The sequence below is a fragment of the Ictalurus furcatus genome, chromosome 28, assembly GCF_023375685.1.
Source record: "Ictalurus furcatus strain D&B chromosome 28, Billie_1.0, whole genome shotgun sequence".
Taxonomy (NCBI): Eukaryota; Metazoa; Chordata; class Actinopteri; order Siluriformes; family Ictaluridae; genus Ictalurus; species Ictalurus furcatus.
In genome coordinates, this window is record NC_071282.1 from 9,913,501 (window position 1) to 9,936,678 (window position 23,178).

At 38.2% G+C, this 23,178-nt stretch overlaps 1 protein-coding gene across 1 annotated transcript; it reads left to right on the forward strand.

Moving 5' to 3' along the window:
- Positions 1 to 1,655: 1,655 nt before the first annotated feature.
- Positions 1,656 to 21,292, forward strand: fkbp15a (FKBP prolyl isomerase family member 15a). The gene is made up of 24 exons (XM_053617599.1): positions 1,656 to 1,784; positions 4,948 to 5,054; positions 5,156 to 5,234; positions 5,366 to 5,435; positions 5,570 to 5,644; positions 5,733 to 5,831; positions 7,616 to 7,765; positions 8,876 to 8,944; positions 9,050 to 9,193; positions 9,378 to 9,598; positions 10,879 to 11,066; positions 11,150 to 11,241; positions 12,352 to 12,400; positions 13,881 to 13,984; positions 14,148 to 14,246; positions 14,366 to 14,522; positions 14,650 to 14,762; positions 15,322 to 15,493; positions 16,157 to 16,293; positions 16,475 to 16,630; positions 18,001 to 18,090; positions 18,187 to 18,252; positions 18,498 to 18,605; positions 20,905 to 21,292. The coding sequence occupies exons 1-24, from the start codon at positions 1,714 to 1,716 to the stop codon at positions 21,187 to 21,189; spliced, it is 2,901 nt and encodes a 966-aa protein (XP_053473574.1). The 5' UTR covers positions 1,656 to 1,713; the 3' UTR covers positions 21,190 to 21,292.
- The last annotated feature ends 1,886 nt before the right edge of the window (positions 21,293 to 23,178 follow it).

Genomic DNA, 23,178 nt, shown 5'->3' on the forward strand with positions numbered 1-23,178 from the left:
AATTATGGGACAAAGTAAAAACCCTGTTCTGGTAAAACATTTAAAGAAAATACAACTGACATAGCATGCGTCACATATGTAAGGCATTATATGGACATGAATAATTAATTAAGGCAATGGAGATTGGAAAAGGTGAAAGCCCTGCCTAGGGATAATTTTACTGCTTCAGAAAATATATAAAGACATGTTTGTGTATGTATAATTTAGACTGCAGACTGTCTCACTTTATTGTTTAAATAAAGTTTATTTACTTTTTGACATCTACTAACCCTCTGTCTCTGAAGTTTTTTGTTAGGCTGAAAAGATTGTTCGCCACGACAATACCTATTAAGAAGATTCCAAACATCCTTCCATCAAATGTTTCTCCACATTTATTTATGTGCAGTAGAGACATAGTTGTTTTGGAATAAAGCAGGAAGATTATTGTTATTGTTGTTGTTTGTTTGTTTGTACTGAGAACCTATTTTGTCTGTGGGTGTGTCAACTGGATCAAGTGATGGGATGATCAGAAAAATCCCCAAACAAGCAAATCCCTTATACAACACAACGGCAAACTGGGTGGCATTAAAAACAACAGCAGATTGTTTCAGCCTGACTGGAAGTGTGTTAACAGCCAAGAAAAAAACCTTCATACGTAAACAGAAGCACTTCCTACTTGTTTAATTATTTATTTATTTCAAAAAGCGACAGTCTACATTAGTCAGCATTCATGAATGTAAACGTACTCATGTTAGCCCGAAGGCTAATTTTCATTTCATCTTACTAACTAACTCAGAGGTGTCAAAGTCATTTTAGTTCAGGGGCCACATACAGCCTAATTAGATGTCAAGTGGGCCGGGCCAGTAAAATCACAGCATAATTACCTATAAATAACACTAAGTCCATGTTTTTCCCCTTTGTTTTCGTGCAAAGAAGTACAAGTACATTAGGAAAATCTTCATATTTAATGAAATATCCTTTTACAAAACATATCATGAACAACCTCAGATTTCTTAGGACAAACGAGCAATTTGCTTCTGATTATCATTTACATGTGTGCATTACAACTGGTCACAGTGTAAATGCAAAAAAACCTTTAAGCCACAGGTATTTGGAACTGAAAAAAAATAGTATTGCACTTTAAAATTTATGGCATTGCATGAACAATACGATTCCAGCAAACCAAAATCTTTTGTAGTGAAGCTGTTGACTAACATTAAATTGCACATTTTTTAACTATCACTACAGCAAGGATTCATTTTCACAGAACTGTATTCTTTAAGTGCAATCAGTGTCTGAAGCAGCATTTTAAAGGAGTTAGTCGTAATAACAAACAGCAGAAGGCGCATTGCTGCCATCTGCTGTTCGGTCTGAATCCAACAGTTGTGCCGCGTCTTCTACTCTGACTAAAACAGTGCGCCCCTAGCGGAAAATTTAGGAAAAGCATTTTACTAAAACATTTCTAGTTCGTGTCTTTTATGTATTTTTTCACTTTCAAAATTCATCCTGCGGGCCGGATTGAACCCCCTAGCGGGCCGGTTTTGGCCCGCGGGCCGTACGTCTGACACCCCTGAACTAACTGATTGATTTGCGCGTGAGCTTGTCTAGTTTGCGCCTGATCGCGTGACGTCATCGCCCACCTGCATCCACGAAAGCAGCAGCGTGTCCTCGTGAGCGGTGGATTTTGGGGGCGAGCGCGTGCTTTGCAGTGTGTTTGTTGCTTTCTCTCTGCTAATGATGATGAAAGAAATTAAAGAGATTTTTCCTGATTACCACGACGGAGAGTTTCTGGCTCCTAAAAGCGGGTAAGAGGAGCAGGAGTAGGCCACATTTAGGCAACTTTAGGCTGTTACAGCTCTTGAATTCACAAAAAAAATCACAAAAAAACAGGGTTTCAACATGAGCTCGAGCTGAAACTTGAACTGTTTGTTGCTCACACAGAATGACTTTGTGAATTTGAAGTGTCCCCCCCTCCCCCTTCTCTGGATTCCCCCTGATCTTAAATGGCATCCAAGTTTTATTGACTTGTTTTGGTTTGTACTTCTTTCATCAAGCATGTTGCTCTGTTTTAACTCCTATATATTACATGCAATGCCATCTGATGCAGCAGCGCTTTAGTCATTTCTTCCCTTCAGCTTGCTCTCTCTCTCTCTCTCTCTCTCTCTCTCTCTCTCTCTCTCTCTCACCTCCTCATCTGCAATCTGCTCTCAATCAGATCAGTTTCCAAAGCTTCAACTTTCATGTTTAACGCCATCATCGATGCCATTGTGCTTGTTTCATAGATCTTGCTATCTATCCAAGCCGAGTTTCCTGTAGTCTGTCGTTTTATATAATTTGCATGAGTTAATCTGCACTCATGATTGTGTGTCTTGTCTTGTAAAAAAAATATGCCACATTAACTTTCCCATTTATGAGGAAAATATTGCAAAGTTCAGATTATGTTAGATTGGGTGATCTGAGGGGTTATATTGTTGTCTTTCAGAAAAGGAATGAGGAAGCAAGAAAGCCTGTAACATCCTAAACACAGATTCCATGTGATGGGTAGAGCATAAATTACCTCAAGGCGCAAGACTACTTGCTGTAATTCCTTTCACATGCTAGTTGTTGCAGGGCGGGCTGATTGGGTGGATTCACTAGCTGCGGTCCACACTGAGGAATAACACAGGATAGACTGAAGGAAGAGAAAAGTTTCATCTTCTGGAGCCTACTTCCCTGCAGGGCAGTGACTGAAACCTGGCGCTCATGTCGGCCATGTGGGACACTGACTATCTGTGGAGGGAGGTGCAGGGGTCAGTACACTAAATTCTGAGCCCTTGGAGATGGAAATCCTCTGGATTGATTTATCAATCAGAAGGAATATTGGTTGAAAGCTTTTTTAGGACTACAGGAACAGGGCTCAAGCCTGGCAGCATGATTGAGTTTTGGAGGCCAAGTGGTGCTGTGTTCTCGTTGCTGTTAATCTTGTTTGGTTTGTTGAGCGCTCTTGTTACTCTTATAGTTAATCATTCAGAGAAGTTACTTGGTGTTATTTTGATGCAAATACATTTTTCTTTTTTCCATTTTTCCCCCTCATTTTGCATGTAAAAATCGATCTAGTTGAAGCTCATTAGACCTGAGTTAGGTTAGGAGTTTCTGTTCTTGTCAAACTAATGTAAAGTAGGGGCAGTACGTTTCTCTCCTTTCAGGATTTCTGCGGCTGCAGAAGTGAACAAAAAAAATCAAGGAAACTCTGCAATATTTGGAAGAGCTTGCAATTTTTTTTTTAATTACCGCAGATTTGGGCCAAGACGTGTGACGCCATCACAATGCAAATTCAGCCAGAGCCCTCTTTGATTCACGTGCATCAAACAGAAGTACAGCTAAAAGGTCTCATTTACCAACAAACATGACTGCGAAAGGATGTGCAAAACAATTTTGTGCAGTTGCAATTTTGCCAATTCAAGTAATTTTCCGTTTAAAAGAAAGAGAGAAAAAAAAGGCATAAAAAAAGTTGCATTGCAAATTTTGAAAAAAAGCTGCAGCAAAATCGGGCATTTTAGGCCGCAACACCGAAATCCGGTATGGAATGAAATTTATACAGTTATATTTCATGATATCAAAAGGTCAGTTTTAACATCTTAATATCCAGGGAGGTGTATATCTTTATCACAGCATTATTAACTAGACTCACTTTTAATAACATTGCTGTTGCTGTCTCTGTACTTTAAATCATCAGCGCAGTTCAGTCAAGGAAATCAGCATTATCTATATTTAAAAAAAAAAAAGATTTTTATTGAAAAATTTTTACTTTAAGTGAAGCAGCGTGTTGTCCAGCGTTAAGCTGAAAACAAACCTTGTGATTATGTGGTTACTAATTGTGATCTCACCATTCGAGTATGGCTTCTATTGATGTATTATAATGATCTGCTTGACTTCTTGCATTTGAAAAGCATTTGCATCGTGTTTTTCAAGCCAATCTCTGCGTATTGCATCTATAGAGTATGTGCGATCAACACACACATTTTGCCACGTTCCCCTGCGCCGAGAAAAATACAGAAACCCAATGTACTCCAAAATGAGTTATAATTGAAGGTGAGGGAAGTTATTGAGGCGTAAAAAAAAAATTATGCAAAACACATTTTTTGGAGAATTATTTGACGAATTATTAAGTGGAAGCTATTCGATTGGTATAATTAAGCTCCGTTTAAGCTTGTTTGTGTAATTCGTCTTTTCAGAGCTAGGGCTACTTTTTCCTAGGGAGTAATTTGTGGTTGTGTGGGAATGATCAGATGTCAGTATTGCAAACCATCCAAGAAAGGGTAAGTAACTGCTTAACTCTTTACTATATATCCACAGAGTTAGATCAAACTTCATAAAAAGTGTTGGTAAGACGTTCTCTCGTGTATCTCGTCTTATTGTTTGAGTATAACAAAGTTCAGAATTTTAAAAAATGTCATAGAAAATGGGTGGGCAAATCATGAATTTATTTGCTAGCCCACCAGGCAAGAGAAAACCCCAGTGTGTTGCCCAGTCACATGGTCTAGTCTCCCAGAAACCTATCTGACTAGGCTAAAAAAAGTGGTAGCTAATGTAATGTAAGAACATATGGCTAGCTAGTTAGCATACCAAATAAACACTTTTGTTGTCTCTTGGGCAGCTACGAATAAAGAAAGGAAGGACCCCAGACACTAATTCTGATTCTCTTGGTGCCCAAGGTTGTTCAACCTGATAAAATTCAACAACTGGCAGGTTTTCCACTATAATTTAATTTTAAGCAAATTAGTTTTCCATCGGTTTTCAGTTTGAGGAAATGTGTTGAAATTCTGGTTTGTGGTAATCACTTTACTGCTACAGTTGTGGTGTTTGGGGATTGTGTTGAACAACCCGTATTGTTTTACTAAACTGCTTTCATGGATGGAACAAGTATTCTGCCTTTGCTCTCAAGATATTTAAGTGACAGATAGTGTGTGCATGTGTGCTTGCTCACAGGGCGAAGCTGGCCTCTCTGTTTGGTCTGTGTCAAGCTGAGCCTGAAGGAAATGAGTCTTTCAAGTTCACCGCCCCCAAGCAGCCCAAAAAAGTCCCCTCTGCTCTTGGTAAACATGACGGCACATTTCTGCATGTTTTGTCAAATAATACGTCTGTAGCATTAGTGGATGAGCATGGATGTGGTCAAATGTAGTTTCCACCATTTCAGGTCCACCTCCTCAGAAACAAGCCCCTCTTTCACCAGCTCCAGCCGTCTTATTGGCTGTTGCTGTCCATGCGTTTCACTTGTAAGTAAATGTGACTATAAAATAGTGATTGATTATGACTGTTATAGGAAATAGCTGGCTTATTCTTACATCTGTGTATAATTAAACTGTAACATAATAGCTGAGGGTTGTCTAACGAAGTGAGTTTTCAGTGTGAACGGACAATACGCTAAGCGTGGCAAGTTGGGCGTGGCCATCCTGGGAAACCATGTGAACAAAGAGGTGAGAGGATAATGGTCAATTTTAGTCAGTAGACTGATCAAGCAAGATAAAATCAAATACACCAGCATGTATGTGGTAAGTGTGTTTGCACGTGTGCATAATTAATGGTCTGGTCTCTTGCTCTGTCCTCACAGTATAAAGTCCTGCTTTATGGCAGTCAACAGAAACAAATCACTACAGCACGAATCCACCATGGATTTGTCCTCACGGCAAGCTGATCTTGGCCTTTTTATTCACTGACTGTATTTTTTTCAGTAGCATCAGTGCTGTGAAAAATAACTTCATTTGTTTCCACAGGTTCAGCCTGGTAACTACACTGCCTTCTATGATGATCAGCGGCAGAGCTGGTCTCTGAGGTTTGACTCGGAGGAAGCTAGAATAAATTTCTGTAAAGAGGTAATCACAAATGTACAAAGTTGAGATAAAAAAAAAAAACCCACAATGATTGGAGTCATGTGACAAAGTACTCAGATCTTAAATCAAGTTTATAAGTGAAGTGGATTTTTGTCCTTTCTCTATATAGTTTGTATACATTAGAAGGAAATGTTGTATCTTCAGGGCCATGGTGCCTGTTATTTATTTATTTATTTATTTATTTATTTAAATATATTTTGATGGGAGAAGACGAACTTGCTTGTTCTTGTTTTCTTCTTCCTCTGGTCTAAAACACTGCACGTGCATGTACATGTACAAAAAGCCATGAAATGACATTTTTAAAACGAATACATCGTGTTTCCACTCCTCTGTTTGTGTTTGTCACATGTTAGTTTAGATTTATTAAGAATTTTAATTAAGCACCTTTAAGCCGTCTTTAAAAGAAACCTTTAACAAGTGATTTGTTTGAACTGATTTGTTTTAAGGGTACTTAAACCATACTTGGATAAAGTAACAAAGTACTCCCCAAGTATTCCCATTTCAACTTGATTCTTCCTAAATGGCCTCAATTACACAGTGTGAGGATTTAAAAAAAAAAAAAATTATATATATATATATATATACATATATATATATATATATATATATATTTTAGTGGTGCATGAAAGTTTGTGAACCATTTAGAATTTTTTATATTTCTGCATAAATGTGACCTAAAACATCATCAGATTTTCACACAGGTCCTAAAAGTAGATAAAGACAACCCAATTAAAATGATACAGTATTACATATCTGTGAGTGACAAAAGTATGTGAACCTTGCTGTCAGTATTTGGCGTGACCCCCTTGTGCAGCAATAACTACAACTAAACAGGTCCTGCACATCGGCTTGGAGGAATTTTAGCCCTTTCCTCAGTACAGAACAGCTTCAACTCTGGGATGTTGGTGGGTTTCATCACATTAACTGCTTGCTTCAGGTCTTTCCACAACATTTCTGTTGAGTTAAGGTCTGGACATTTACTTGGCCATTCCAAAATATTGACTTTATCCTTCTTTAACCATTATTTGGTAGAGTGACTTCTGTGCTTGGGGTTGTTGTCTTGCTGCATGACCACAACAAGCCACTGCAGTGACTTGCTCCTTGCAACCCTGGCATCATACCATTGTTGTTCAGCATTGTCCTCATGAACATTATCATCAGCCAATGTGAGAGAGGCCTTTAGTTGCTTAGAAGTTACCCTGGGTTCCTTCATGTCTTCACAGACTATTACACGTCTTGCTCTTGGAGTGATCTTTGTTGATTGACCACTCCTGGTGAGGGGAATAATGGTCTTGAATTTCCTTCATTTGTACACAGTCTGTCTGACTGTTGATTGGTGGAGTCCAAACTCTTTAGAGATGCTTTTGTAACCTTTTCTGAGGTCCTCAGAAATCTTTGTTCATGCCATGATCTACTTTCACAGAAATGTGTTGTGAAGACCAGGCTCTGATAGATCCCTGTTCTTTAAATAAAACCCGGTTTTCACTCACACCTGATTGTCATCCCATTGATTGAAAACACCTGACTTTAACTTCATCTTCAGATTAAACTGCTAATCCTAGAGGTTCACACTTTTGCTGCTCACAGATATGTAATATTGGATCATTTCCCTCAATAAATAAATGACAAAGTATAATATTTTTGTCTCATTTGGTTCTCTTTATCTACTCGTTTTAGGTCCTATCTATGCAGATATATAGAACGTTCTAAGGGGTTCACAAACTTTCAAGTACCACTGTATGTGCATAAACTGTTCTGTGTCTCAGGTGTGTGTGGCCAGGTGGAACAGTCAGACCTGCAGGGACACTCTGCTGACTCAGGACTTGGTCCATGGAGAAGGACAGACCGTCAGCATGGGGGACACAGTGGAGGTGGCCTTGTCTTGCTGGCTGCTTCAGAATCATGCTGTGGGACAGGTGTGGGCATGTTTACACATGCGTGGTTTTGTTTGCCAGGATTCTTCCAAGGTCTTTACAGTGCTTGATTTGCACATTCTCAAAATGAAAATACTAGTAAATCAGTTTTTTAGGATGGTGCATAAATTTCATAAGTAAAACAGGATTATACTGTATGTATTCTCATGATGTGTGTGCTGTTTAATAATATGACAGTGATGCTAAATATTTACTTCAGATTGGTCAGAAGGTCTTCATTAATTTTCTGTACCAATTCATGCACTCATTCTAATATGTTATCATCTCTAGTAATCTAATTCATAGAGTCTTGTGTGGTGGATACTCGACATAATCAAAATCTATTTGTAAATGGATTTTTTAATAAGTGTGATTTAACAGAGGGGAAAAAACTAGTTCTAAATTAACTGTTATGATGAAACTGCACTTCTATTTAACTTTTTATTTATACTACTTATTTATACTACTAGTCTCTAGATTCTGTGCTTTTTAAGTCAGAGCTAAAGCTGTCCCTTTTTAAGGTCTAAGGTTGGAGAATGTTCACTCAGATTTTTGTGTAAATTGACAGTTTTTATCTTATTAACTTCAAAATGGAGAGATAACAGTCTACGGAGGAACTGACTGTTTAGAGGTGTTATAATCTAAAGGATAACGGGAAATAGCTTGTTCACCATTAAATGTAGCTGTAAACTGATTGAAAGAAATGTTTGTTTTTTTAATTATCATTTTTTAAATGACATCGCTGACATTGCTGTGGTTTAAGAGGAATAAAACAGTTTGGTATGTGAGAGTTTTATGTTGAAAGTCAAAAATATGTCGGGAAATGACTTTGAAGATCTTTGATCTTCAGTCACTGATGAAGTGTTTAGGAAAAAAAACCGGCAGGGTGACATAATTATAACCAAAACAAAAAACATTAATCAGTTTTCCGTTTTGAACACATTCTCTAGACAAACTCTCGGCAGTTAAATGAGCGTGTCCGAGCCAAGCAGCAGAAACTCAAGTCATGCTGTACTCAAGTCACAGCACATTGCAGTTTAAAATTAAGCACATAATTGATTCTCTGCTGTGTGAGGTTTGTTACAGCAGGAGACATGTGACTTTGTTTTGCAGATATTTGATTCCAGTTCATGCAAAGACGAGCTCCAGCGAGTTAGCCTGGGCTCTGACACGGCTCTGATGGTGAGACTTTCATATGATTTTGTGAAAGCTCATCTTTAGACGTTTGTCTTTATCAACTGAACACAAGATCTGCCAGATCTGCTCAGTTCTTCTGTTCTTGGGTAGGGATGGGAAAAGGGGATGTTAGGGATGCAGACAGGAGGTCGGCGTCTCATAATTGTTCCCCCCAGCATGGGCTGTGGGTCAAAAGGCTTTCCAAACCGTGTACCACCCTCCAGCACACGAGTGATTGCTGTGGAGGTTCATCAGGTAAACTCTCTCTCTCTCCCGAACCCCCCCCCCCCCCCATATTGCATTGAATGAAGAATCCATGTTTCAGTGTTGGGATTTCTCACATCTGCCCAAAGGTTGTTAGTTGATGTTTAAACTAAGTTGTGTTTTTTTTTTCTCTCTCTCTTTTTTTTTTTTTTTTTTTCCCCCTTTGGTATTTTAGGTTAATCTCTCCAAAGATGCAGACTGCCATGCTGCAGGATCGACAGACAGCAACAAGTCTTTAGTCTCTGGTCTAGACAGAGTAAATATTGAGAGTTCAGTCCAGTCTGCTTTGGGCTGCTCTGACCAAGGGTTCGTTCAAGACGTTTCACAGTCTAACACTATACAGATTTTGTCTCTTCATGCCACTGCAACACCTCTAATTAACAAGCCACCTAGCTAGCATTAGCAAGTAACCTAACATTTTAGAATAAAGTACAAGACTTGCACGCCAGCATGAGCAATGTCTGCTATTGCCATATTAGCTAACCATAATGTGTTACGGCATTTTGCAGCACCACACACATTTAAACCTGTAAATGGACGTATCACATACACATTATGTCTCTAGCTAAGTACACATCTCTAGCTAATTTTACGCGTTACTACTCTAGCTAACTGCAATTTAACGACTTAATAATTGTTTAATCTTTAGAGATCAAGCACCGTGGGTTCAGTGCAGAACTCCACATGAGTTTCCAAAGGTAAGTCACTTTAAAAGTAGAATTTCTGTGTAATGTTAAAGATGTGGGAATATAACCAGCTGCTTTCTAGGTTTCTTCTTTTATCTGATTCCTGCCTGTAAATTATATTGTTTCAGTCTGCACATGAATATATGTAAATTCATACAATAATATATGAATGTATTTTATTATGTATTTTATTATTTATGACATTATATTTATTACATTTAATTATTTACCCTTATTGAGTTTTTGTACTGAGAGTTGAGTACATTTTCTTTCCCCTTCAACTTGGATGTGATTCAGTGAACAAATCTCTAGTCCACTGAGCATCATGGGTGAATACTGTCCAAGGGCCAGGCATCAGATCACTCGATTGACCGGACTTATTTTACTTCACAATAGCTAAGAAAGTCATGTGATTTGCAGAGGAGACAGAACCCCAACTTGATGTATGGAGCACACAACTTTAATAAAATGTTGAACTGTATTTGTATATAAACATGTCGCTTCAACTGAGAGACTTTACCTAAACCACTGATGAGGGCTGAAAGTATAGAAACACTAATTAAATGAACAACTTATTAAGAGGAAGTTAAAAAGCCCTGATTTGTTCCTCAATGTACACAATTATTTGGGGCAAGTGTACAAGTTCATTAATAAAGAGTATCAAATTTTATATGTGTGTGTGTGTGTGTGTGTGTGTGTGTGTGTGTGTGTATATGAATGGGAGAGATAGATAGACGGATATAGAGAGAACATGATTCTGAAGTTCTTCCATCTTTTTTCATTGTAAACCGAAGCTTCCAGATGCAGATAAAGCCAAGCTAATCTCCCGTATGGCTAAAATGGGCCAGCCCACGTTGCCTTTCCTGAAAGTACCAACTCACCCAAGTGACTCTGTGATGGTGGTGAGGGGATGCATGGAAATGTAGTGGATGAGGATGATGTTTGCTCATAATGTTTCTTCCAACATCTGAAATTACTATAACATCATCTTCTATTCCAAGCGTATGCTTCAAATACCACATGTCTAGCCCATGTTGTTTTGAGTTGTCAGTGTGAGTTCAGTGTCTCTGTAAAGCAGGAAAGCAGAGAGTCTGCATCAGTGTGTGGGTCGCCAGCCCAAGCTGCTTCTGCGTCTCTACTGCCTGTAGAAACGGCTTCCTCGAGATCATCATCCGCCGGTGAGAGAGACTACTGTTTCACAACTACTCACCTTTCCAGCTTTTCTGTTAGTCACACGGGTTGCGTTGTGCTTCATCTGCAGTCTCCTCAAAACCTGCAGCTGTCCAACACCCAGAGGCAGTGAATACACGCACGGCTCAGGAGGTGCATGTCTGCTCAGATCGAGCTTTCCAGGTGGGGTGTTGATCTCCTATATTCATATTCTTTATGTTCCATCTTTATGCAACATCATCAATATTATTAGCAGTAAAGTGTTAAAATATCAACTATATTTTCTGGCACCTAACATGCATGACCCTATTAAAAAATATCTTCTTTTTTGTATACTGTTATAAATACTTATTTTTGATTGGGTAGCACTTTTTATTTGCTTATTTTGGGACTCCGAAGAGCGAGTCAAAAAAACCCCCACATTTTAAATCTCCTCATATTCTGTACCGAACAGTTTAGGCTAGGCCTGTATTTATGCCATTGTTACCTTTACTATAATGAATGATGACAAATTATTTATAGTATGTTTTAATTAAGTGTGATGTGAACTGAGATGTAACCACCACAGTAGAGGTATAATGATGACCTACTGATATGTGGCTTTGCTATTTTTATATCATTCGGATTTGAGTAATTAAATGCTGGTCAGTAGCCGCTGTGTGGTGTGGTAGGTAGGACAAATGCTAATAGATTTTGGCCTCTGCCTCGTTCATGATTTTCTAATATTTGGACGCTTTCTTGGGTATTATCAGGCATTATTAAAGATTACAAAGATTTTCAAACAATGTTTTTTAAACTTTGAAACACATTTGTGTTTGAGATTGAAACACAATTTCAATCAAAAGTTGTTGAACAACTTCTCTTTAATCGCTTTTATTGCCACAACAAAACAAAAACTCTACCAAATACCTGTATCTTTGTATTTAAGTGGCTGCTCTTAGATCCTGATAAAGCTTATGAACATTGTAAACCCATTGGCAACCTTTCCGAGATGTATTTAATTTGTAGTGTGACTTGGTTAAGCCAAAATATAGAAAGACCATTTTAAATAAATAACCTCAGGTTAATGTATAAAATATAACACTCTAATTTACTGTGTAAGTCATAGCACCTGCTAGTGTGCAAAAATGTCTCTCTATAGAATGGGTAAAATGGTCTAGGAAAATGTAATATTTACAAAATTGGTTATAGAATTTGTTGTATTTGTTTGTTTGTATGATGAAAAGAACAGCAGGAAATCTTTTTTTTTTTTTTTTTTTTTTTTTAAACAAACAGCTTTATTCTGCTTCACAGCTGCAACCTTTGACGTTAACCTTTCCACCCCAGCACACATCATACCTGAGTGAGTAAAATCGTTCCTTGTATACAGGTTGTCTCTAAGTCAGGATCTGCTGCTATGATTTGTGTAATTTTGCCTCTGTGCACCACCACAATGGATTTGAAATGAAGAAATTAAGATGTGATTGAAGTGAAGACTTTCAGCTTTAATTCAAGGGATTTAATCAGAATATTGCATTCATTTTTTTTTAAAGGAATTTTTCCATAGTCCATTTTCACAGGCTCAAAAGTAATTGGACCACCTAACATGACTATAAGGATTATCTTTAATACTTGGATGCAAATCCTTTGTAGTCAGTGACTGCCTGAAGTCTGGAACCCATGCACTTCACCAAACGCTGAGTTTCTTCCCTTGAGATTCTTTGCCACTCCTTTACTGCAACTACCTTCAGTTGCTACTTGTTTGTGGGTCTTTCTGCCTTTAGGTTTGTCTTCAGTAAATGAAAAGCATGCTCAATTGGTTTGAGGTCAGATGACTGACTCGGTCATTTAAGAACATTTAATTTTGTTGACTTAAGAAGCTCTTGGGTTGCTTTCGCGGTATGTTTTGGATGATTATACATCTTTACTATGAAGCCTTGTCCTATCAGTTATGCAGCATTTGACTGAATCTGAGCAGAAAGTATAGCACTATACACTTCAGAATTCATTCTGCTACCTCTATTAGCAGTCACATCATCAATAAACACCAGTGGCCCAGTTCCATTGGCAGCCATACACAAGTTTGCTTAATTTTGTGTTAATTTCTGCGATTGGGCAGTCCTGGAGGGACTGCCTTTCTGTTCTTGAGTGTTACCAGTGGTTTGCATCTTGAGTTATACCCACTGTATTTACATTCATGAAGGCATCTCTTGATTGTACACTTGGCCAGTGATGCGCCTACCTCCTCCAGAGTATTCTTGACTTGGCCAGATGTTGTGAAGGGGTGCCTTGTTGCCTGTGTTTTTAAGAATGTCCCAAATTGTTCATTTGGCCACTCCTGAAGGTTCTGCTATCTCTCTGATGGGTCTGTTTTGTTTTTCCAGCCTAATCCTCTTTCACGTGCATCGACACCTCTCTGGACTGCATATTGAGAGTTCCCATGAACATCTACCAAATGCAAATTCAACACTTTGAATCAACTCCAGACTTTTTATCTCCTGGACCTGTCATGAAGCAACGAGGAAACAGGCCACACCTGGCCATGAAACTGCTCATCAGCTAATCGTCCAATTACTTTTGAGCCTGTGAAAATGGAGGAACTCCATTTGATGGCTGTAATTCCTAAATGGTTAATGCAGTATCTTTATTAAAGCTTAAAGTCTACACTTCAACCACATCTTGATTGCTTTATTTCACCACTGTGGTGGTGTACAGAGGTGAAATTATGAAAGCTGTGTTCAAATACTTACGGACATGACTGTATATGTCTGTGCTTTGTATTTAGTGCCACTGCCACACTAGTTATGTAGATACGTGATTATTTTGCCCACATTTCCTTTCAGATGACGTTGGCTCCCTCATGATAACTGAGGCGCGGCTGCATAATACTGAAATCCGGTTAGCTGTTGCAAGAGTGACTGATAAAGTTGACTACTTGGCTTCTAAGGTATAGCACATATATACTTTGTTGCTGGATTCAGCATAAATTTATGCAACGTGTGTGTTTATGAATGCATCTTTGTAATGTGGATGGAATCACAGAGCTTTTACTGTCTCCTATTGAGCAGAACAATGTAAAAGATTAATAAACAAATATTTTTCTCTTCCAGGTGGATGAACTACGTATGCAAGGTATTTCCTCTTTTGCTCTGTCCAGTGGCTCTCTGGAAACATCCATGATCTTGCACAACATACAGAGAATTATTCAGGTGTGTTTAGCCTCGTGAGACATTCAGCAAGGTAAATTGTTTGTGGTACTAGGATTGTTGTTGACCGTGTGTGTGTGTGTGTGTGTGTGTGTGTGTGTGTGTGTGTGTGTGAACTGCAGGAAAATGAAATTCTGAAGAAGGAGGTTCTAGAGAAGGGCTCTAGAGTACAGGAGCAGGACTGTAAATTAGGAGAGCCCATTGAAGAGAGGCATGTCATCTCAAATCCAGTTTTAGGCACTAATTATTCTTCTTCCATCTTTATCCAGTCAGCATCTTAAATTGGTCAACACAACATTTTATTGATTATGAAATGGAACGTTCCATGAAACCCAGACATGAAGTGGATTTGCATGACCCTTGGTGTCGGCTTTTCACTTCTGTGTGTGTCGCAGTGGTGGATAAGATTGTGTGTGTTTTAGGTGTATGGAGAAACGCAGCTTGCTGCTGGAACAGACAAATGACGTTCTTCAGAGCAGCAGTCATCATGCCAGGCTTCTACAAGCTGAACAGGAGAAGGTGTGTGTAGTTGCACTCCAGCTCCAGTGGAGTTCTTTGCTGTTGGCCAGTCTAGTGTTCACTTATCACGATCCGTGTGCAAAACCGACTAATAAAATATAGATAGGAAATACACTCAAAATCACAGGTTGAAGAAATACTCGTGGTCAAACATTAATCTCTAATCCTCTCATTTGCTGAGTGTGTAATGAAAACCTGAAGGTAGTGGTTGGGCCAGTGAACACTTACACAAAGCACATATATATATTTGTAGAACACTTGCATGAGTTCTTGAGCAATTTGTTATTTAATCAGTATATGCAAATATGTCAAAATTCTTGATTGCACATACACTGTAGGTGTACTAGATCGAGTTTTGTTCGAAACTAGCCTTTGTTTCGGAAACCCAAAATGACACATTTTTTGCTGCATCCCAGCACTCTATGGGTGCAGTAAATTATTTTTAATTTAAAAAAAAAAAGTGCGACAGGTTTGGAGGAAACTCCACTGTGAGCTAAATGATGCGTCATTTGAATTCAAAAGAGGATAAACTACTGAGCAGTTTTGTTTCTCCTCTCAGGTGCGTTTGGCTGAAGAGTTGGACGCATCCTCTTCTCGTGTGTGTACGCTGCAGCAGGAAGTAGACGGTCTCCAGCAGAGGTTGACAGAGCTGCAAGCCGAGCTCAGTGCCGTCGTGCAGGACAACCAGAGCCGCTGTGCTCGGATCAGTTCTCTGGAGTCTAAGGTGGAAGGTAGAGGTCAACATTTGCCTTCTGGTTGTTTTTTAATTAACATTCATGAATGTAATTGAATCTGAGATTTTATTTCGATAAGTGACATGTAAACACATCAAGTGATATCATGGGGTGGTCTTTAATAGAGCGCATATATAATATAAAATTTGCATTCATACATAACCTTTTTATGTGCTCCAGAATTATTTGCTATCTAGTACATCAGTTCAAAGTGTGTAATCAGAGACCATATGAGTTTTGAGGGGTGAAGAAAAAAAAAAAAAAAAAAAAATATATATATATATATATATATATATATATATATATATATATATATATATATATATATATATATATATATATATATATATATATATATATACATACACACAGACAGATATAATTAGAGAAAGAGAGCATATTTTGCATTTGTGGGGAAAAAAATCAAGGTCCAATATGCCTAATTTCCTACAAACCTATTGTTTTATTCAGCTGTCACCTAGTGGTCAATGTTATAAACTACCACATTTAAAATGACCACCTATTAATGATTAAGTTTTCAATACATAATTCCTTAAACAAATTGAACCCGTATCAGTGCATCATTATTATTTTTTCAGTTTTAATGTTTAGGTCATTTTGCTGTAGTATTAGAATTAGTATAAGTATAATACTGTACAGAGATGAAGGAGGAGGTTGCACAGTCTCAGCAGCAGTGGAGAGAAGAGAAATACAAGTGCAGAAAGATGGAACGGACAAGGACAATCATGGAGGAGGAGATCCAAGACCTGAGGGCAGAGAACGAGAGCCTTAACCAGGTGTGTGTGTGTGTGTGTGTGAGCGAGAGAGAGAGAGAGAGATGGGTAGATGGAGAGCAAGAGAGAGAGTATACTCTAAATAAAGGTATGAAAAATTGTGTGTGAATTGTACAAGTCATGGCCATTCCAGAAGAATGATACTGCTGTAAAATAAATAAATAAAATAAACCATGTGTACCAGCTGCTGTCAGACAGGAAGAGGAGGTGGCAGCAGGAACGGGAGTGCTTTCTATTGGAGCAGGAGAAGCAGCGCAGCAGCAGTGATCAAGAACGGCACCAGCTCTTTGACCAGCTCAGGGAAGCCAGATTCCAGGCTGGAACACACAGCAGACCACAGGTGCAGTGTACAGGGAGTGTGTGTGTGTACATTATGTCCTGGGGAGAGAAGCATGGGACACTGTACTTCAATCAGCACAAACTGTAGTGAACAGTGAACAGAAACAGTGCTTGTTTAGTTTGACTCTGTGCCACTGCCACCTCATATTTATACACCAGTGAAAATCATAGATGATCGCCTAAGAGTTCCTAAACAATAAAAGTAAAATATAATTGAGGGCATGCTTCAATTACATTTTGTTCATAGGAATTTCTAGGGGTGCCAATAACTGTGACATGGTATTATTAAAAAAAAAAAAAAAAGTGTTTTACATTTTTTTTTAATTTCTGTATATTTTCATTTATATATACACTTTTATACATCTATAAATAGACAAAACTAACTTTGGCAGTCATAATTACAGGTGCATCTCAAAAAATTTGAATATTGTGGAAAACATTTTTTTCTGTAATTTAATTCAAAAAGTGGAACTTTCATATATTCTAAGATTCATTACACATAAAGTGAAATATTTCAAGCTTGTTTGTTTTAATCTTGATGATGATTATGGCTTTCAACTCATGGAAATCAAAAACCCAGTATCTCAAAATATTAGAACAGAATTTATAATACAGAAATGTCGACCTTTTGAAAAGTATGTTAATTTATTTATATGTATTGAATCTAGAATATATGAAAGTTTCACTTTTTGAATTACAATTACGGGGGGGAAAAACTTTACTCCCACTATATTCTATATTCTAATATTCATTTGAGATGCGCCTGTGTATGATGGTCTAAGTCAACAGTACTTAGTCTCACAAATCCATAAAGTAATCCTGCCAGATTTCATACATACTACATCTAGAACATGACATGTTGGATAATGTTCAAGTCAATGTAAACAAAGTAGTGTGAACGCAATAGAACATATTATTTATTAATAAAAAAATATATATTACAGCTCTGGCCTGTAAAAGTGATTCCTTGTTCTCTTGGTATGATATGACGGTGGTTATTTGCATCCAAATGTTGCACAGTTTGCTTCCATTTTTGGATAAAATCGTAATACTCCCAATGCCATTCAACCTGGAAGGTTATCGTGTCCAAGATGGCCACACCGTTGACATGTCTGGCCCAATGAGGAGTTTTTATTGTTTAATATCTATTGGGTCAAGAGTCCACCCCAGGCTATATAGTCGCTCAGTCATTTCAGCTATAATCAAATATACTGTATTAGTAACCAAGGAGTTGCCTGCAGGAATCCGTGTAATTTAAATGCAATGCTAACATGTATACCGATCACAGCTGTTTGATATGCTGTTCATAGAAGTGACTGACTGTAGATCATTCAAACAGCCCTGTTTTACACTGTGCGGGTTTCTGTTCAGATTGAGCTGGAGTGGCAGGAGAGGTGTGATGCAGCACTGAAGGAGCAGAAATTAAAACTAGAAGAAGTGATTTCTCTGCTACAAAAACAGGTACCATGTTAGGAAGTCACCCATGGCCAGATGTGTGTTTACACATCTATATATTTTTCCTCAATTATTATCATTTTTTTTCTTTATGCTTTGTAGAATGCAAAGTTACAGAAGGAACTAGAGAGAGAAAGACAGCAACTTGAGTCCCAGCTGGCTGTACAGGTGAGGTGTGGTCATGGTTTTTCTGTACAACATCCTATATCATCACTAGCTGTATGACCAACTGCGAGCCAGTACAGTGTAAATAAACCAGCAAAGCCCTGCACTGTTATTTTCTCCTCCTCTGGCATCCATATGCAGTGCTTCTGAGATGTACTAATGTCATGAAGCTTGTCTGTCATTACGTATAAATGTGTGCAACCTATTCAATTCACACAGACGTGCACGTGTATGATGTCTTGTTACAGGTGAAATGGGTGATGAACGGGCTGTTCCACTCTCTGAGGGCAGAGTTTGATCGGCACGAGTCTTATTCTGGTGAATCTGTCCTACAGATAGTCCTCAGTACCATCAAGGTAGTCTACAGCTATTCAGAGATGTTTGTGCATGTAAACCTACTAACTCCACTATGAAACCTCCTAACTACTGACTTGCGTTTATTATACAGTGCTGTGAAAAAGTATTTGCCTCATCCTACGAGATGTTTTAGTGTACATCTCATACGAAATTGTTTCAGATATTAAAACAAAAGATAAAACAAAGGCAACCTGTGTAAACCCAAAATAGCTTTTAAATGATATTTATTGAAGCAAAAAAGTTACTCAGTACCAACTGGGCCTGTGTGAAAATGTATTTGGCCCTGTAGATAATAATTAGTATAATTCCCCAAATCTTAATGGGGGCATTCATAATGGGGATCATGTGTACTAAATGCAATCAGACCTGATTAGTGCAAACCCTGTTCAGTCAAATCAACACTTAAATAGAACTTTTTCAACAGCATGAAGTTGGTTAAAAGGTCTTATCTAGTAACACAGTGTGCCAAAATTTAAAGTAATTCCAGGGTTACAAAGCTATTTCAAAGGCTCTGGGACTCCAAAGAACCACAGTGAGATCCATTATCTCCAAATGGGGGAAAAAAACTGCACAACAGTGAACCTTTCCACAAGTGGCCAACCTTCCAAAATTCCCTCAAGAGCACAGCAACTACTCATCCAGGAAGTCACAAAAGAGCAAAGGACAACATCAAAGGAACTACAGTCCTCTCTTGCATCAATGAAGCATCACTCATGCAACAATCATGACTCCACTATCAGAAAGACACTGGGCAAAAATGGCATCCATAGAAGAGTGGCGAGGTGAAAACCACTGCTAACCCAGAAGAACATTAAGCCTCGTCTGAATTGTGCCAAAACACACCTTGATGATCCTCAAACCTTTTGGGAGAATTTTTTGTGGATTGAGTCGAAAGTGGAGCTGTTTGGAAGACAGGAGTCCAACCAAACACAGAATTCCACAAAAAGATCATACCTACGGTCAAGCATGGTGGTGGAAGTGTGATGGTGTGGGGATGCTTTGCTGCTTCAGGGCCTGGGTGACCTGCAATAATTGAGGGGAAACACAAATTCTGCTCTCTACCAGAAAATCCTAAAGGAGAATGTCCGGTCTTCAGTCTGTAAGTTCATACTCCGGTGCAACTGGATTATGCAGCAAGACAATGATCCAAAGCCTAGGAGTAATCCTCTGAATAGCTTACATAAAGCTAAATTAAAGTTTTGGAGTGGTCTAGTCAAAGTCCTGACTTGAAACAATGGAGTTGCTGTGGCAGGACCTTAAACAGGCAGTTCATGCTCAAAAACCCTCCAGTGTGGCTGAAATGAAGCAATTCTCCAAAGAAGAGTGGGCCAAAATTCCACCACAGCGCTGTGAAAGACTGATCTCCAGTTATCAGAAGTGTTTGCAGTTATTGCTGCTGAAGTTTGTACAAAGGCTGCATCCAAAATCGCATACTGTGACTGTGTGTACTCCATTCGATGCAGTACCTACTGCACGGCCATTGAAACAGTACGTACTAATCAGTATTATGACTACAATCTCAGACATACTACATCCGCCAACTTGCACATCAGGAAAGTTAATTGATTTAGTAATTTGATGTGGTCAGTGTTAACAGGCTGAGGTAAATTTGTTGCCGTTAGCTTAGCTGGCTAAGGCATGATGGAGATCACAAGTGCTGTGACAACTGTTTTCTTGTTTTAATCCTTCAACAAATTAACAATTTACTCAGGTATTGTTAAACAAGTCCTGTTTAACCAAGGTTTAATACTTAGCATGTTGGCTCTTTTTGTCCTCCATGATTTTATTATTTTTTTCCTGAATTGTCCACACCAGTCCCATTGCGTTATGGGATTATTCAAAGCCACTTACAACTAGATACAATCCAAGCATGCAGCTGAGCCTCTAAACTTGCAGGGCTGGGGGTTAAACTCAATCATCTGATCATTTGACTGACATTCAGCAGCTGACTATAGTTTAGATTAGATTTCTTTTTTCTCACTTGTAAGCAAGTGGTTTGATCCTGAGCTGTGGAAATGTCGGTTTCCTTTCGGTTCTCCCAACTCTAGAAAAAAAAAATGCATCTACACTGAGTTGCCACTGGGTGTGAGTGAGTGTGTGAATGTGTGTGCATGGTGCCATGTGGTAGCCTGGCATCCCATCCAGGGTGTACTCTCACCGTGTGCCCATTCACCCTGGGTCTAATGTGACTAGGACCAGGAAAAATCACTTACTGAAGGTGAATGAATGAATAATTAGGTGGCATGTTATATTGGAAGTGACTGAATTTATTTATTAAATTTTTTTTTTTTTTTGTAGTGTGTGACTATGCGGTTCCTTAAGGAGCTCAAGTCTGAGGAGGAGGAAGAGGAGGAGTATATCTCTGCAGAGGAGAGACTTGGTGGAAGAATGGAAGAACATGGAATAAAAAGTGAGGAAATGGAAAGCCCCCAGAGCCTGGACACCTATATTACAGCATATGAAACCAACAGTCTAGAAGCTTCTGAAGTGAGCACTGCTTTTTCATTCGCTTCGGATGTAGACACGCAGCCATTGACCTCACCGAGTGAAGGCTTTGAAAATGAAATCCGAGGTCAATCATAACTGGAGACATAAAATGTAAAAAAAAAAATTCCAGTAATCGGAACCTGCAATAATTCACTCTGACCGTTCCAACAAGGCAAACAGAGGTGTTGTAGGTCAAACTCCAGCCTGTTTACACACACTGGATCAACTTGTTGCTTATTTACCAGATTAGTAGTGCCTAACAGGAAAATATCCAAATGTGTTCCAGCACTGGTCTGGAGCAATACCCTAAAACTAGCAGGGTGGCTTTATCTAATTTTGAGCTACTACCACCATGATTTTGGACTAATGAATGACTTTCTATGCTGGAATAATTGCAGAATTTTAAATATTATATTGCATAGGTTAAACGTATATGAACGGATTTAAATGTCATATTGCTGTTTTTCATTTCTTTGACTTGAATCTAAAAGAGCTTTCTTTTTTTTTTTTTTAAAAAATGTAATGAAGCAGTAGCTATAGCAAGACAAGGTAAGAATGTAATATGCAATTTACTGTTGTATTTGTTAAATAAAAGATTAGTTTAATAACATTTTAGATATAATAAGTAACTTGGGGTTCAGTGTCTTGCCCAAGGACACTTCGGTAGGTGGAGTCATGTGGGCCGGGAATCGAACCGTCAACCCTACGATTAGTGGACAACCTGCTCTACCAACTGAGCCACAGCTGCCCATATATACTATAACATAAACACTGCAAGTTGAGTTTATTTAGAATATTCCTAATACTATTTAATATACTGGTTCATGCTAAAACATGATGCAAATCCACAACAATAACAACTGCATGAGATCTATCAGAATTTCAAAGTTACGTAAATCATTATTTATATATAAATAATAATTCTTCTTAGTCTGTTGACGTTTCAAAATGACTCACATTCAAGGTAAAAACATGTACAGTATGTTGTACAGGAATTACATAGACTTGGTCTTATGCAAGCGCTTTTAATGTTTTCACAAATAATGATGTATTAGTCCGTTTTAATGAGAAGGAATACTGTATATAATCGCTGCTGATTTTGCTTTTGCTACATGAGTCTCTATCTCGCTGCAGGTCTGATTAACAGAATGTGTTAGCCTTAGATAAGCTTTCTTATTCAGGATTATGGAACATTTCACAATAAGGGTTAGAACCACATACAGGGATACATGTGTGACAGCAATATTCAGTAGTGCATAAACACAAATGAGTGCTTTGGGAACAGATTTTTATATTTAAAATGATCAAGACAATGCTTATACAGTACTGTGCGAAAGTCTTGGGCCTCCTGAGAAATGCAATGCATGTTTTATCAAGTCTCCACCATACATCACTACAATCAATAGAAAAGAACAATACATTAATTACTACAACAAAAATAAAATGTTTGTGACCTTTGGCAGAATGGCATGTTCTTCCCTTTAAGTCTATGACTGCTGCTTTTCCCTGTCTCACACAGCAGTACTTGTACTCAGCTCAGTGGTCTGAGATGGATGATTTAATACTACACATGACCATCATACTGCCTCTCACACTCATGTTTGCAGTGGTTGAATGGAATGCATTAGCTGCTTTCTTAAAGATAAAGCGCGATGAGTCACATGGTTTTCGTGTTTTCTTTTACCCATTTGCCCCCCCCCCCCCAATGTTCCACCACAAACACACCAAAATTTCCTTTTATTTTTATTGTACCAGTGTCGTTACATTTATTCTAAACACTTTAAAAGTATTTTACAACCACTGCACATTTAAATTCCCTTAAACATAAATAATTCAAGACTTAGACTTCTGCACAATAATCCTATCCCACTGTAAATATTTTTTTTCCTTGTTGAAATTAATCATTCAAATAGTTTATATTTAATATGACATGCTAAATGACTGATTTCTAGATGAGACAGACCTCTTAAAGCATGCTTGGTTATAAGAGCACTTCAGTGAATGAGGGTAAAAAAAAAGTCTATATACGAAAAATTCACCCCTTAAACAAACTTTCAACAACAAATTGAAGACACAGGAAAGAAT